Source organism: Ophidiomyces ophidiicola (genome assembly GCF_022830035.1).
Source record: "Ophidiomyces ophidiicola strain CBS 122913 chromosome Unknown scaffold_17, whole genome shotgun sequence".
In the NCBI taxonomy this organism is placed as follows: Eukaryota; Fungi; Ascomycota; class Eurotiomycetes; order Onygenales; family Onygenaceae; genus Ophidiomyces; species Ophidiomyces ophidiicola.
In genome coordinates this window covers 262,847-276,892 of record NW_026054657.1, presented here as the reverse complement: position 1 = coordinate 276,892, position 14,046 = coordinate 262,847, and the positions used below count along the sequence as shown (strand labels likewise).

The window sequence follows — 14,046 nt, the reverse complement described above, 5'->3', positions numbered from 1 at the left end:
CTCTGAAAGCACATCCTGCCTGTGCTGCATTTCGATTATGTTCCGGCACTAGTTAACTACTGAAGCTCGAGCCCGCACTTTCGTCCGGCCATAACGTCTGAGCCACCTGGCCCAACATCCCCATCGAACCACCTGGGTCCTTTTTGATGTTACGAGCGAGAGTCGAACATTTTTCGAAGTGCTAACTAGGCTATCGCGGTGATCAAGTACTGTGACCAAGCTTCTTTGTGAATGCTCGCTGCCTTTCGTGGCCTGAACGTCTCGCTCTACTTATCCCACCTCGACTGAATTATGGCCAACGCTTCATTCCCCGCCGGCGGCGGTCCTCCGACAGGCTCCTTTACCCCGACCCCTAATAGTATCATTTCCCATCCGCGCCGGTCGTCGTACGCCTCAGTTGTCTCTGGCACCGCCACTGCACAGATGCCCACATGGTCTGGAGCTCTGCAAGGACTAGGAACCGCTACGCCCAGCAGCTCATACCCTCCTCAATACAATCGGTTGCCCCGGCAAGGCTATAGTGTCGATCTGGGGATGCAAATGAACGGTGATGGAAATGGAGGAGATGCCTGGAGAGCTTGCATTCTCCCAGACTATTCGCGACAATACATAAAAGCCTCGGCGCCTGACGTAGGATGGCGGACCTTTGCGCAGAAATCGAATCAATTTTTTACCCCGTCGTACCTCAAAAACTCGAAATATGTTGCTCGTCTTGCTGCTGCGAACAAGCCAAAGAATTCGGCGTTCAAGGATTCCTCTTTAACGCATTCGCCGAACCCTTCCTCTCTACCCGCAAGCTCCAATAATGCCAACCTCCCTCGCATAGCGCCATCACACCGCGGGATGACATATGATATCATCGAGAACGATTCAGGTGACGAGGAGAAACTATCACCTTTACCTTCGAGGTGGAACGAGGCAGATAAATACAGCGGACTTGATGTGCTGTCAGATGGGATGGAGGTCCGATATATGGGTGCGGCGAATAAACAGGAGCACGAAGCAGCTGCTGTTCGTGCTAATTTTATGATGCCTCCGCAATGCGGAATATATTATTTCGAAGTTACCATACTGGCAAAATCGTCAGACGGGTATGTGGCGATTTATTTTGCTTAGTTTTCGCCCGTAATTACTGACAAAATTGGCTATTTTTATAGGATGATCGGTGTCGGATTTTCCAACAAAGATGCGTCTTTGGAGAGACTCCCAGGCTGGGAGCAAGTCTCATGGGCGTACCATGGAGATGATGGAAAGACGTTTTTTGGGGATAATCAGGGGCAGGGAAAGCCCTATGGTCCCACATTTGGAATAGAAGACACGATCGGCTGTGGAGTCAATTTTGCAGCGGGTACAGCTTTCTTCACCAAAAACGGAATATTTCTAGGTGAGCTTAGGCATCATTTCAGGAGTGTTATCTATTTCTATCGCATACCCTATGACTAACCATCACTCAGGAAACGCGTTCCGCGACTTGGAAGCTCTCAAGGTTTTCCCATCTATTGGAATGAAGAAGTATCCTGGTTGTCACGTCAAAGCAAATTTCGGGCAAAATCCGTTTGTATTTGATATTGATGGAATGATGACTGTAAGTCTACCTTATACTTACTTGGAGTAGCCCTACTAACCTGTGTCTCTGTCTTTATAGCAAGAGAGGCGGAGCATCCAAGCAGAGATAGAGGCTACTGATGTTTCAACACTTAGTCCACCATTAGACGAAAAGACGCTTCTTCAGGAGCTTATTGCTCAATTTTTTGCTCACGATGGTTTTGTCGAGACGGCTCGAGCATTCGCCGAGGAGGCAAGAGATGAAGCAAAATCACTAGAACAAAATCGTGCTAAGTCTCTCAAAGACTATCCTATCGAAGATGACGATGATGCTATCAATAGGCAAAGTACGTGATCCGTTTCACTTTTCTGCCCCCTTGCTATTAACATACATATTTAGGGATACGCAAAGCAGTCATTGAAGGGAACATTGATAGGGCACTGGAATTAATGAATACCCATTATGGAAGTGTTTTAGACGACAATCCCCAATTGCATTTTCGCCTTAAGTGTAGAAAGTTCATTGAAATGGTCCGTGGTTACTCGGAGATTGAGAAATTACAACCGGCAAAACGAACATTTACGTCCAGAAACGAAGGTGTTGGTGACGTCTTCGCGCAGGATATGGAATTGGACGATCAGATGCAAGATGCTTCTGATAATGAAGATATGGACACGTCCGGACCAGGATCTAAAGATTTGTACCATGCGAAAGCAGCGCTTGAGTATGGACAGCAGTTGAAAGCAGATTACATGAACCACGACAAGAAGCATTACGAGAAGCCATTGAATGAAATCTTCTCGCTGGTTGCGTACTCAAATCCAACTTCATCACCCTACGGCCATCTACTGGACTTCAGCGGACGCGTGGTGGTAGCAGAGGAACTCAATGCTGCAATTCTTGGTAACTTTTTGCCTCCCCTTCTTTTCCCCGCCTTGTAACGTGAGATTTGCTGACGATACTATAGTGTCGCTTGGGAAATCCTCTTTGGCTGCGTTGGAGCGGCTATATGCACAGACTGAAGTGCTTGTGAGCGAGCTCAGTGAGGATGGTGGCGTAGGGGCGTTTATCAATGTTCACGACGACTATTTAATTGGGTAAAAAGCCGTCGGCGGTACGGCGCATATGTCTTATTCTTTTTTTCAGGCGGCCAGGAGTACCACTGGGAAATTGCATCTTGTCATTCCATTCACACGCATGTCTATGTTTTACTAATCCCTCTACTCTTTTTACCACATCTATTCTTTTCGGGTCTTTGCATGTTGCTGTCAAAGGCCTCGCCCTAGTTTTAACATGGACATATCTCGCATCATCGATTATTTTAAAGGAAATATAGCAATTAAAGGAAGAAATATGTTCAGGCACAATACCAATGGGACTCACCCAAGAGAAGAGCAAGAAAATATTGAAGACACATAAAACCACAATCCCAACCATATGCAGAATGTTTGGCAAGGTTTTGGCCTTTTTCTTTGGTCCCACTATTTTAACTGCGCCGATTTAGCCATATAACAAGAGACACAAGAGGGTAATAACGCCAGACGATATGAATACATGCAGCATGATATTGTACACAGGAAACAAAATTAAGCAGGCAAGAAGAACTAGGGGGTTAGAAAGTAGCAGACAGCATTGGTATCATACTTAAATAAGACAACAAAGAAAAAAAAGCCATCCGGGCGGTAAAAAGTGGGAGATAGGGAAAGGACATTAAAGAATATATAATGAATTGATTAAGCAGCGGCAGCAATAGAAGCGGGAGAGCTTTCAGCATTTCCGGGGAAAGGGGGAGTATCATTATCTCCGATATTGCTCCTTTCGCTAGGAATGGCACTAGACGCGACATTGTTCTCCTTGGAACTGTTATTATCATCAGTGAGCGTCGCCGCTGATCCGTTGACGCCGTTCAGAGACAGGTTGACGGACTTGGGCGGCGCCCGCCAGCTGGGGACCTGCCACACGGTGCCGGTAAAGCTCTTCAGCTGGAAGGACTTGCGCTCCCACTTGCGGCAGGGTTTGCCGGTGCGGTCGAGAGCGCGAAGGCCAGCGTTGATGGCGCCCTGGTTGGCTTTGGGGCCGAGCTTGTGGGTTCCCGTTGTGCCGGAGCCGGTGGTGGTGCGGCCATTGGGTTCTGTGCTGCCGTCGTCCCTGAGGAAAGGGTTAGCGGGCGGGTTTGGTTGGCAGGGTGAATGGGTTGTCGGAAGGGTTGGGCTGGAGGAGAAAAGGGGTACGATTAGAGAATTGATGACTTACAACTTGATCTTCTTCTTGGGGCCAGGGCGAGCTCTGGGTTTGGGCCCAGCGTCGCTGCCAGCGGCTCTCTTCGTGCCAGCTTTGGGCGGCGTGCCGGATTTCTTCTTTGACGGCTCTGCCGACGGAGCGTCAGCGCTGGGCGGTGTTGAGCGAGGCTCCGAGGCATTGTCGACTGAGGCTGCGAAAGGTACGTCGAGCGCTGACGAAGCGGCTGGAGAGTCCTTTCGCTTGGAGTCCAAGTATGCATCGGGGGTGGAGGATGCAGAGAACCGATTGAGAGAGGTGGACGAGAGCTTCAAGACGAGCAGCTTGGTCTTCCTGGAGGGTTTGGTCGGCCGGCCAGCGGTGGACGAGGGTGTAGAGGCAGAGGTCTCCGAGGACGACGGCATGGTCTGCAGGAAAGGCCGTGTTTTTTTTTTTTTTTTTAATTGTCTGTGCTGTTCAGAGACGAGCACTGGCGATGAGGTCTCACACGATGGCGACGGACACGGAAGGACGGAGTAGAATTTTCCCCCGCTCGCTTGGGGGAGCGTAGGGTGATTGTGGAAAGTAAAATTGGGGAGGCCGGGCCAGGGAGTTAACTCGGATCGTGCACAACAGCAGTATCGGAGGAGCAGAGGCAGTGGTGCAGGACGGGCGACGCGAAGACGGTTGGGGGGGCGGCGGACATGGAGGGTGGGAGGATGGAAGGATGGCGGACGGGGAGGAGGCGGCGGTGGTGGTGGTGGTGGTTGTGGTGGGCGGCGGCGAGGGTTGGCTGCCAGACGGGTTTCATTGTTGCCATCTTGGACTGGCGATAACCGTCTCTTGCTTGCGTCTCGCTTTTCTCTCGCGCGCCCGTCGAGCGCTCGCCTGGCCTGCCCGCTGACTCAGCCGCGTACCGCCCGTACCGGCCCGCGCTAGCCCGCCTCGGCCTAGCTCCACACGCGCCGGCCAATCGCCGCTCGCTCAGCCGCCCAGCCGCCCAGCTTGGCGGCCCCCGCCTGCCCCGTACCGTATTGTCCGTATCGTCCCGTACGCCACCACGTGACCGCCCCTTTCTGGCCGCGTCGACGTCGCTTCATCGCCTGCCTCGACCGCGTCGTCGTCTCCTGTGCAGTGCTCTGCTGCTTCTAATCCGTCGCAGCGCCTCTGGTCCCCGCCGTCAGCGTAGTGCCCGCTGTTGCTGGCCGCTGGCCGTGCGGGTGGCGCACAAACCGTGTCCGATTCTGCTCGCCCGGAACCTTACAGAGTTTGCCCAAAGTTCTCGCCGTGTGTGACGCTACGCTATGACTGCTTGAGTCGACCAAACTAGTCGCAAAATGTCGCGGCCATCAAATCCATCCTGGGTTTCTCTGGTTTGGGTCGATCAGAATGAAACCATTCTTATCTCCCTCGCAGCCCCGCGCTGCTCCGAGCGATCCAATTTTATTGGCATGGAAGGTGATGGATCCTGGATCCACGGAGTATTTTCACAAGCAATAAAAATAATAATGAAGAGCTTTCCGGTCCGATAACGATGCGTTCAACAGCAATTTCAATCTTCTTAAATGCTACCAGAGTGTGGATTCACTGACAATCCGCCGAGACACACTTACGTCTTCCTCGCTAACAACTACTACATCCATACATGAGAGATTATCGATCATCTTACCAAGATGAAAAAAAAGAAAAGAAATAACAATAGCGATAAGGGAAGATCGAAAAGGCCCGTCCGTACGGAGTACGGAGTACATTGTTACTCCGACGGAGGACTCTCGCCTGAAAATCACCAGATACTGGCGACAGAATTCCTCAGAGCTTTGTGTCTCGGCTCTTTATTGATTCTATGATTTCCTTCGCCCCTCTTTCCCCCGATCTCACCGCTCCATCCATATACCCTTTCCAAATCTCCGCTGTTTCTGTCCCCACGAAGTGTATATTTCCAAATGGTCTGACCACTTGGTCGCCGAATACCGACAAGATTCCCGGTCCTGTGACCGGGCAAGGCGCCCCTTGACTCCATTCTTCAAGTGCCCAGTCCTGCTCAACGATGTCGACGACGTCGTAAATGTCCTTTGTATGGTTTTTGCCGAATAGGGCCAGCGCCTGACTCAAAATGGCCTCCCTGCGTGCCTTCACAGCCAGTTTAGACCACGCCTTTCCCAGGTCGCCCACGAGAAAACAGGTGAGTGAGTATTGGCCGTTCGTGTCATCGCTTGTATCCCGGGTGATGGAGGCTGGCCCGACAAACGATTGTGACAGGCCGCAAAACGACGACTGCCGCCACCATGGCTCGCGGTAAACTAGGATTGATTTAGCGTAGAAGCCGAGCTCAGTCTTATCGGTGAGACTTGTTTTGGAGGTCGGGAGCGCAGGCAAAAAGTTGATTTTCGAATAGAGCGGAGTGGGTATAGAGATTATGACCTTTTTGCAGTGATATATCATACCACTCTTCGTCTGCACAATGTTGTCGGCGTCGTCCTCCTGCGTGATGTTAACCACAGGACTCCCAAGGAGCACGGAGTTGGGTTTTAAAGATGCGGCTAAGCGTCTGGAAATCTCTTGCGTGCCTATGGCTCAACGTTAGCAAAAGCTATCTGCCAGAAATCGGAATGCCCAAAGACGCACCCTGTCGAATTCGAAGATACTGCGCCCCATCCTTGCTGTCCGAACGAGCTCGCAGAAGACCCCCCGATCTTTTATAATAGTCGAAAACGTACATGGCAGTGACGCGGGATGGTTCACATCCCAGCATGGCTCTTGTCCATATCGCTGCGGTCGATAATGTCTTCTTGCCACCACCATGTTCCTTTACCCACTGCTCAAATGTTATATCGTCATATTTTCGCTGCTCTTCGCTGGTAGCATGGGATAAATCCTCAACAAGCTCTCGAATTCCAACCAAGTTTGCCACTTCTTCAGGAGAGAACTGTATGATATGTTATTCTCCAACAAGTATACCTACCATCTTTCTGTACTCACCTGTGGGTTGTTCCCATATTGAAATGTTGATCTTTCTCCATTCTCTCCTTGTACCACGCAATATCCGTTTGTGTTTTGCTGTATCAGGTCCAAATTGAACCGTTTAGCAAGGTCGTATATTTTCGACTGATTGGTGTCATTTATCCATGCTGCACCTACATCCACCAACTTTCCGTTTTTCGTTGTTCTCGTCCATGTCTTCCCCCCCACGCGGTCTCTTGCCTCAAGAACAAGACACGATAGGCCTGCCAGCTGGATATCGTAGGCGGCTTGAAGCCCACTCAGGCCAGCGCCGACGACTATCGCGTCAAAAGGTATAGTTTTTTGTTCATCCATTAGGGAAGAAAGTAGAGATATAATTCTTTGGTTAGGGCTGCTTTGGTTCTTGTTTGTAGTATTCGTGGTGCAGACTATATATAGGTCACTATTTAAGGTCTCTGGGATGCTTTGAAACGATCGTAACACCCATTGGCGCAGCACATAATGAGACCTTAATACCTGCGGGGTAGCCCACTAGCCATCGTATACCAAAGAGTTAGATCTTCGTACGGAAACTCCTCCGCATCATCTCGGTGCCTGCTCTATAAGACTAAATTAGCTAGCTAGACGCTCAGCTCTCCAGGATTAGACTTTACAGTCAAAGACAGACACAACTTCTTGCGCCGCAACAAGAGATGGTGGGGTTTCTCTGCAACGATACATGAATGAAGAACGTCAAACATCTCACATTATTGCCAAAGCCTCCACTCAGAACCCAGTGTTGCCAAACGGGCGCACATCCTAATGGGGCACCCAAGAGAGGCTCCAGCAATCCTTCTGAAGTGCAGATCCCGCTAGGCAATGCCGCGCCAGCAAAATAAAAGCTGCGCTTCGAGCGCTTTCTCAATTTGGCACCCGCCGAAGAATTCCTTGTTTTTAGAGGCACGTTGCCCGTTCCATAAAAAGTGCTTGTCCACGCAGAGGTTCTCCCCGTTGTGCCCCGTGCAGGGGGTTGGTCACAAACACCACAGACGGCCCAAGCCGGGAGAGTGCCCGCGTGGATGTATTAGCATTGGGCGGTTGGCTGCCTACTTTCATAGGTCCTGCAGGTCGAATATCGCCAACATTTCCGCAAAATTTTCGTATAACAAGAGCTGGCCCGAAATGATGTGATCTTACCCCTGTTCTCCTATTACTTGGTGGCATACGGAGTACTGGCAAGGAATTTCTCAAAATAACACCCACAAACCCGGGATGCCCCTTTCTAATAGGCTTTTTAAACGCGCCATAGAAGTGTGGATCAGGAGATACACACAGGTCCCTGATTGATCTACCCTCGAAGTAAGGTCTAGCTAGGCTTTACGGAGTAAAGCCTTAGAAATCAATCCAACTCGATCAACAATTAGCATATCGATCCCAGCGTCGGATTGAAGCTACCAGCAGTTATGTCAATGGATAGTCTTACACCTCTTAACACATTAATAGCTCACCTTAGCATTTTCTGGCACATTGTTCACAAGACCGGATGAAGCACATACAAGCCCCGCCATTTGCACGTATTTTATCAGGCGGGGACACAAAAGGAACGTTTCCGCGGCGAGAATAATGCCGGCCAGATTCCACAACCTTGCGAATTGAAAACCGGCTTGGAGGCTTGCGCCTCGCTTTTCCATGTCCGTGATTGGAAGTTTGCCAGCATTAGTGATGAAGAAAACTGGAAATCCCGTGGCTTTTTTAGCTAGACGAATGCATACTTCTGGAGTAAAGGACGCTAAGATGATGCCCCTATCAAGGACAAAGCGGTAGATCCTGCCGAGAACGGCGTCGAGGCACGTTCAATTGCCATCGGCGCCACTCCGGCTTCTGCCGCTTCGTGTAGTCGCGGATATTCTATGAACGTGGTTAATACGCACTTCACTAGAAGTCCGACTGATAACACGTACTAATTTCCACAACAAACCCAAGATTTTTGGGAAGTTGGACAAGTAGGTCCTCTAGTGTCGCAAATGGGCTTTGAATGAACGTACCCCGACTATTGGGCTTATATCCTTTACCCATGAAATCGACTGTATGCTGAAGCCTAGTCCTACTGCGCGCCTCGCTGTCATCCTCTCTGGTTAGAGAACGCGATCGCGGTGTCCGTGACTCTAGCTTTTCCAACTCTGAATAGTTGCCTGCGTGGAGGAACTGATTCCATAAGTACTGCCCAGTTGTTCCAGATCTCTGGGCTTACCTGGGCCAAATCCACACCGTGTATTAGCACATCTGACCCTAATTCGCTCAATGAGAAATCATGGTATATGACTGGGACCAGGTCCCGTGTCACTTGGACGTCTGTAACAAGGTTGTGCTTTAGTACGCTACTAGTAAGCCTGGGGATAGGACGCCGAAAGTACCAAACTTTACGCAGATCATTAGAGAAAGTCGTAATGAGGGTCTAAGGAGTAGTTACGTACTTCAACGAACGAGGCCCCTAGGGCGGCTGCTGAAAGGCAAGACTGAATTCATTAGCTCAAATGAAAAGATATATTAGGGTCCGTATATCTCACATCAACCGTATTTTCTCCTAATTGGAGGTACTCACGGGAGGCTGTATTTTGACCAACCCCTAATCATGATTAGCTTCGTCAATAGATTGATATATATTGTATGGATGTAAATATACGAGCTCAGCTCGTCTTGTATCCATATATATATACCTCTATGTCCCACCAACTTAACCCCATTAGATAGCTTGGAGCGGTTTTGCGTGCGTCTGAAAATAGTACCAACATATGGCTTTGCAATAGTACAAGTAAATGAAACGGTACCTAAATATTCAGAGGACTTTTTAGAGAGAATAGGGATGGTGCGTGTTCTCAATAATGGCTCACATGGAGGCGTCATAGAAAGACAGTCATCCTCGAGAAAAGCCATACCGCTACCAACCATGTTAGCATTCGTGTAATGGAAAATATTGAACGCAACATGGGATGAGTTCTCAATCGTCAAGGGAAACACCAAAGGATTGCTAGCATTGTCTAAGATCGGCAACCGTAGAGAAATGTTGACGATCCTGGCACGGAAATTTCCAACAATTAGCACGCCTCGGGACAAGCCGTTTTGAAAGGATCGGAGGAGCAGCAGTTTAAATCAACTGCTGGTATTTCTCTATTCCTTTGCATACTGCCGAGATGGATAATAATGAACTTTCGATCATCTTTGCACAAAGGATCTATTTTCACTCTGTCCAATTTTGAACCGTAAGAGTCCAAAGAGTCTAAGGTATTGCAAGGTCCGAGGAAGTTAGCTGTGTAGAGGTGACCTCGAAACGCTGCGTGCTCTTGAGCTGTCCAGCCCTTGCTGTCTAGAACCGTGCGGTTCGCGCCAGCTTCTAGGAGTATCTTGACAACTTCCAAATTACTAGAAGCAGCGGCAAGAATCAACGGCGTCCACCCTCTTGCAGCCTTGCACACATCAATGCATGACTTTGGGTCGTCCATATTGTCTATGAGCAACGCAACGTAGTTTATTCGTCCGGTCTGCACAGCTATATGAAGCAGTGTTGTTCCGGGTAGAATGTTGCGATTATCAATAGGTTTAGCGGAAACAAGCATGGGGATCATATCGTCATGCTGGTATTTGAGGGCGATAATTAACAAATTTTCAAGTAGAGAGAAAATTGAGCCATCATCAGTTTTTCTGCTTTCACCCGCTCTCAATTTCAGGGCATTCAAAAACAATTCTAATATTGCGCAATGATTGTGGATAACTGCGATGTGTAGAGGTGTCCACTTCCTTTCATCACATCGAAGGAGGGCATTGTTAATGTCGTCAGATGTACCATTCGCATCAATCAAACGCTTGAGGGCGGATAGACAGATTTCATAGTCCCCAAGAGTAGCACCGTAGTGGAGCGAGAGATGCCCTTGACCGTCTCGACCAATCCTCTCTAGCCCATTAGATTCTAGGTAAGAAGTGAGGAATGTTTTGAGCCTGCATGTCCTTTTAATCTCGGTTTCACATTCGGCAATGCACGCAGCCGGCACTTCTATTAATGGAGCACCAGAACATTCGAGCACGTCAATATCTGAAATTCTCTTGTAGATTCTGGAAATGGCCTCGCTATTGACAGTAGCAAACCAATGCAACTTCGCCAAGTAGGCTTGCAAACTAGATAAACGATCAAAGAAGCCCCACAAATCAGCCTTGCTGACCTGCTCGACGAGAGCCTGGTGTTCCTCCACAGGAGATTGTAGGCGATATTGTGAGCAGAGCTCGGCCTCCATCTTTATGTCAACACCATACTTTGATTGATAAGTTCTTCAGAAGAGATCAACCTCTGCTTTGAGACGCGCATAGCAGTACGGAGTAGCTGACTAGTATTGCTATTAGCGGGTGTCGTCTCGACTTATAGTCAACTGAATAAGCTTGAGACGCAAACCTTGTTTCTTTGGCTTTGCCCCTGGTTGAGAGCTTTGCCCCTTTTTGATCCTATCCTTCAAGTTGTTGGGAACTTGGTATCGGTGGAAGTTCAGGCCAAACCCCATGGTGCAACCGATTCACAACCGCGTCCGAGCCTTAGAGATGAGGAATGAAGCGAAGCGATGCGAGTCTCTTGCTTAATTAACTAGTTAGTTAACTGTGTGGTTAATCGCGGGGCCTGCATGATCGCCCCGCCCTACCGCAACCTAGACAACTCTTTCGCGGCTGATATTTGATGAACTGAAAACAGAGGTGCGTTCTTCATTAGAGCCCAGTCTACACTACACACTCAGTCAGAGAGCTTCCCAAAATCAAAGTGGCTTTGCGATTCATCGACATTTCATGATAACTACCGCAATGTTACGACGTTGAACCTAAACTACGGACCTGCTGCCTACTGGATCCCTTATCCATGACCGCCAGTTTGGCTGGCCTTACGACTCTCTCGTTTCAGATATGCTCGACATTATCTGAGCTACGCTCCCTGTGTAAGAGTCTACCAGGGCGACTTCACGCGGTCAACAATGAAGTAGTCGATCTAGAAGTCGTCTCGTGCCAGGTGGGAGTCCTGGTTAAGGAACGCGCCTGTCTTTTGCCGCGTAGTCAGCTTTCTACAATTCCATACCTTTTGAAACAAGCAACTCTAAGTTAAGTGAGCTTAAAATTGTTGCCGACCGGCTACTTGATGCATTTCACAAAGCCAAGTTATCCGCGGCAGTGGGATATGTGTGGTGAAAGGAGCAGGATGTCCTTAAGGACCTCCAGGACGACATTCGGGCTATTAAGTGCAATCTTAACATCTTGCTTGGGGCATCAAACTCGTACGTTTTGCTGTGTTTCATAACTTGTGTTTAGCCGTTTTATTGAACGGAATCGAAATCACTAAAACTTCAATTCTAAGTATGATATGCTCCAGATTCGCCTTGATATTCAAGCTATATCTGCAGTAATATCTCAATATTTTAAGGAAAAAACAGCCCTGAAAGGGCAATTCATGGAAAATATTTCCGATGTTGATGTCCGAATAGCTCGAGTCGAAGAACTGATTCATGCGCAAACAGATCAATTACAGGCAAGCCAGTTTCGGCAGGTTGGCTCGCTTTACGGCTATAAACAAAATCGGCAGATTCGAAGGACAAGCACACCCTCGATCGAACTTCGCACTTCACCCTGAAGGGCTAACTGTTCGTGTTTCACCTTACTCCACTACCTGTCAACGCAATTGTTCCTGTTCCTGCCATGCCCAGAAGAAAGCATCAACACCTGCTATTCTTACCCATTTTATTGGGAAACTTTTTATCGGCTATGCAGGGCTGCCTTTTTCAGTTCAAAGTGTGAGGCCGAAGGTTGTCAAAAATCACAAGTTAGCCAAATCAGTATGGAATATTGGTTCCCATTTGGTAAGAATCCAGCTTGGACATTAGGCAAATATTGGATCTCGCTTCCATTTTGATACTCTGAGAAGAGTAACTGACTCTGCCCAGTGTGTCAATTTTGCCGTCAAAGGAGATATTGATGGTCTAAACTACCTGTTTAGCCATGGACTGGCTTCTCCTCGCGATATTAGTATCAGTAGAGGATACTCCTTGCTTTGATGGGCTTTATATGCAAAGCAATATGAGACTTGCAAGTTTTTAACGTACGCTGGGGCTGACCCTGATTACAGGCCCTTTGCCAGTTCTGATAATTGTCCTCGGATCAAAGCATGTCACTTTTTGCTTGAAGCTTGTCTTTCAGAGAGTGGAGAGTCGGCTCTGAAAACTATTACACAAGGGGGCCACCTCGAAGATTTCATTGAGGATTCAAGATTCACAAGCATCCACTGGATTGTACTGGGGTTGCGTCTCTTAGACTTGAATACAGAGGTAGAATTGCACCCTGAGGATCTTAATGCACCTTATTCCATGGGTAGGACTCTGCTTGCATGGGCAGCTGCTTGTGGGGATAGCCATACAATAGTTGTCTTACTCAGTCATGGTGCGGATCCAAATATTACGGACACTCAGTTGTCTGGTCCCATTTTTAATGCTGCGGCACGGGGTCATACTGTCTGTGTTTGCTTATTGCTAGAGGCTGGGGGTGATCCTGATCCGCCCCTACCCAGTGGTGTTTGAAAAGGAAGCCCTCTTATTGTCGCTCCTCGCAATGCTGCTGATACAATGTTGTTAAAGAGTCTTCTTGATTTTGGTGCCAACGTCAATTCAAGAGGCTCTGATGGCCAGACGGCATTAATACATGCCTCCTGGGCGGATAATTCCAGCACTGCCATGCTCCTGCTTGACTACGGTGCAGATATCAATGCACTCTCTGACACGAGTTCAAGCCCGTTGACAACTGCTATTACCTACAACAGCCACAATGTCCTCTGGCTGATCCTTGATAGATGGCACGAATATACTTCGTGTTCACGCCTTGAAGGCCCCAATATTCTTCAACTTGTCGCTGCCTACGCAGACATTAAAACGATCACAATCTTGGCATCAGCAGAGCATTTCAGACTAAAGTATGACAAGCACTATGCTTTAGGAGCTTTCAGAGATCGGCTTCTTCAGCGATGTGACATCAATGAAAAGTTAATCTCTGCGTTCGATAATTTACTGGATGTAATTAGTCACATCCCCGACGTAAGAGAAAGCCCTGAGAGCAATTTGGAAGCTGGTTTCCATTCACAATCACCGTTACCTGTTCAACTTGAGGTTTACATACCATTTCAGTCTCTCACTCGGGTTTTTGTACGATGCTTTGAGGCCCGTGACGCTCGTTGTGGTGATTCAGATACACAGTCCTTGGACGATGACGTTTCTAATGATAGCTTCAAAGATGTCTTTGAGGAACACCAGCCCTGATGGCACGGTACAGGT

The 14,046-nt window shown here is 48.5% G+C and overlaps 5 protein-coding genes across 5 annotated transcripts; 2 read left to right on the top strand and 3 right to left on the bottom strand.

The window, feature by feature from the left end:
• Positions 1–291: 291 nt before the first annotated feature.
• On the top strand, positions 292–2,647 carry LOZ57_004319 (uncharacterized protein; the record flags this gene model as incomplete). The annotated part of the gene is made up of 6 exons (XM_049253363.1): positions 292–1,091; positions 1,158–1,384; positions 1,455–1,585; positions 1,646–1,892; positions 1,946–2,449; positions 2,514–2,647. 6 exons carry the CDS (start codon positions 292–294, stop codon positions 2,645–2,647), a joined length of 2,043 nt encoding a protein of 680 aa, XP_049107709.1.
• Positions 2,648–3,279: 632 nt separating this feature from the next.
• On the bottom strand, positions 3,280–4,188 carry LOZ57_004318 (uncharacterized protein; the record flags this gene model as incomplete). The annotated part of the gene is made up of 2 exons (XM_049253362.1): positions 3,280–3,694; positions 3,800–4,188. 2 exons carry the CDS (start codon positions 4,186–4,188, stop codon positions 3,280–3,282), a joined length of 804 nt encoding a protein of 267 aa, XP_049107708.1.
• A 1,384-nt stretch (positions 4,189–5,572) lies between these two features.
• LOZ57_004317 (uncharacterized protein) lies at positions 5,573–7,078 on the bottom strand (the record flags this gene model as incomplete). Its single annotated transcript, XM_049253361.1, has 3 exons — positions 5,573–6,330; positions 6,389–6,689; positions 6,743–7,078. The coding sequence occupies 3 exons, from the start codon at positions 7,076–7,078 to the stop codon at positions 5,573–5,575; spliced, it is 1,395 nt and encodes a 464-aa protein (XP_049107707.1).
• Positions 7,079–8,825: 1,747 nt separating this feature from the next.
• LOZ57_004316 (uncharacterized protein) lies at positions 8,826–10,989 on the bottom strand (the record flags this gene model as incomplete). Its single annotated transcript, XM_049253360.1, has 5 exons — positions 8,826–9,158; positions 9,271–9,329; positions 9,421–9,531; positions 9,595–9,741; positions 9,888–10,989. 5 exons carry the CDS (start codon positions 10,987–10,989, stop codon positions 8,826–8,828), a joined length of 1,752 nt encoding a protein of 583 aa, XP_049107706.1.
• A 2,100-nt stretch (positions 10,990–13,089) lies between these two features.
• Positions 13,090–14,031, top strand: LOZ57_004315 (uncharacterized protein; the record flags this gene model as incomplete). Its single annotated transcript, XM_049253359.1, has 2 exons — positions 13,090–13,093; positions 13,304–14,031. 2 exons carry the CDS (start codon positions 13,090–13,092, stop codon positions 14,029–14,031), a joined length of 732 nt encoding a protein of 243 aa, XP_049107705.1.
• Between the last annotated feature and the right edge of the window lie 15 nt (positions 14,032–14,046).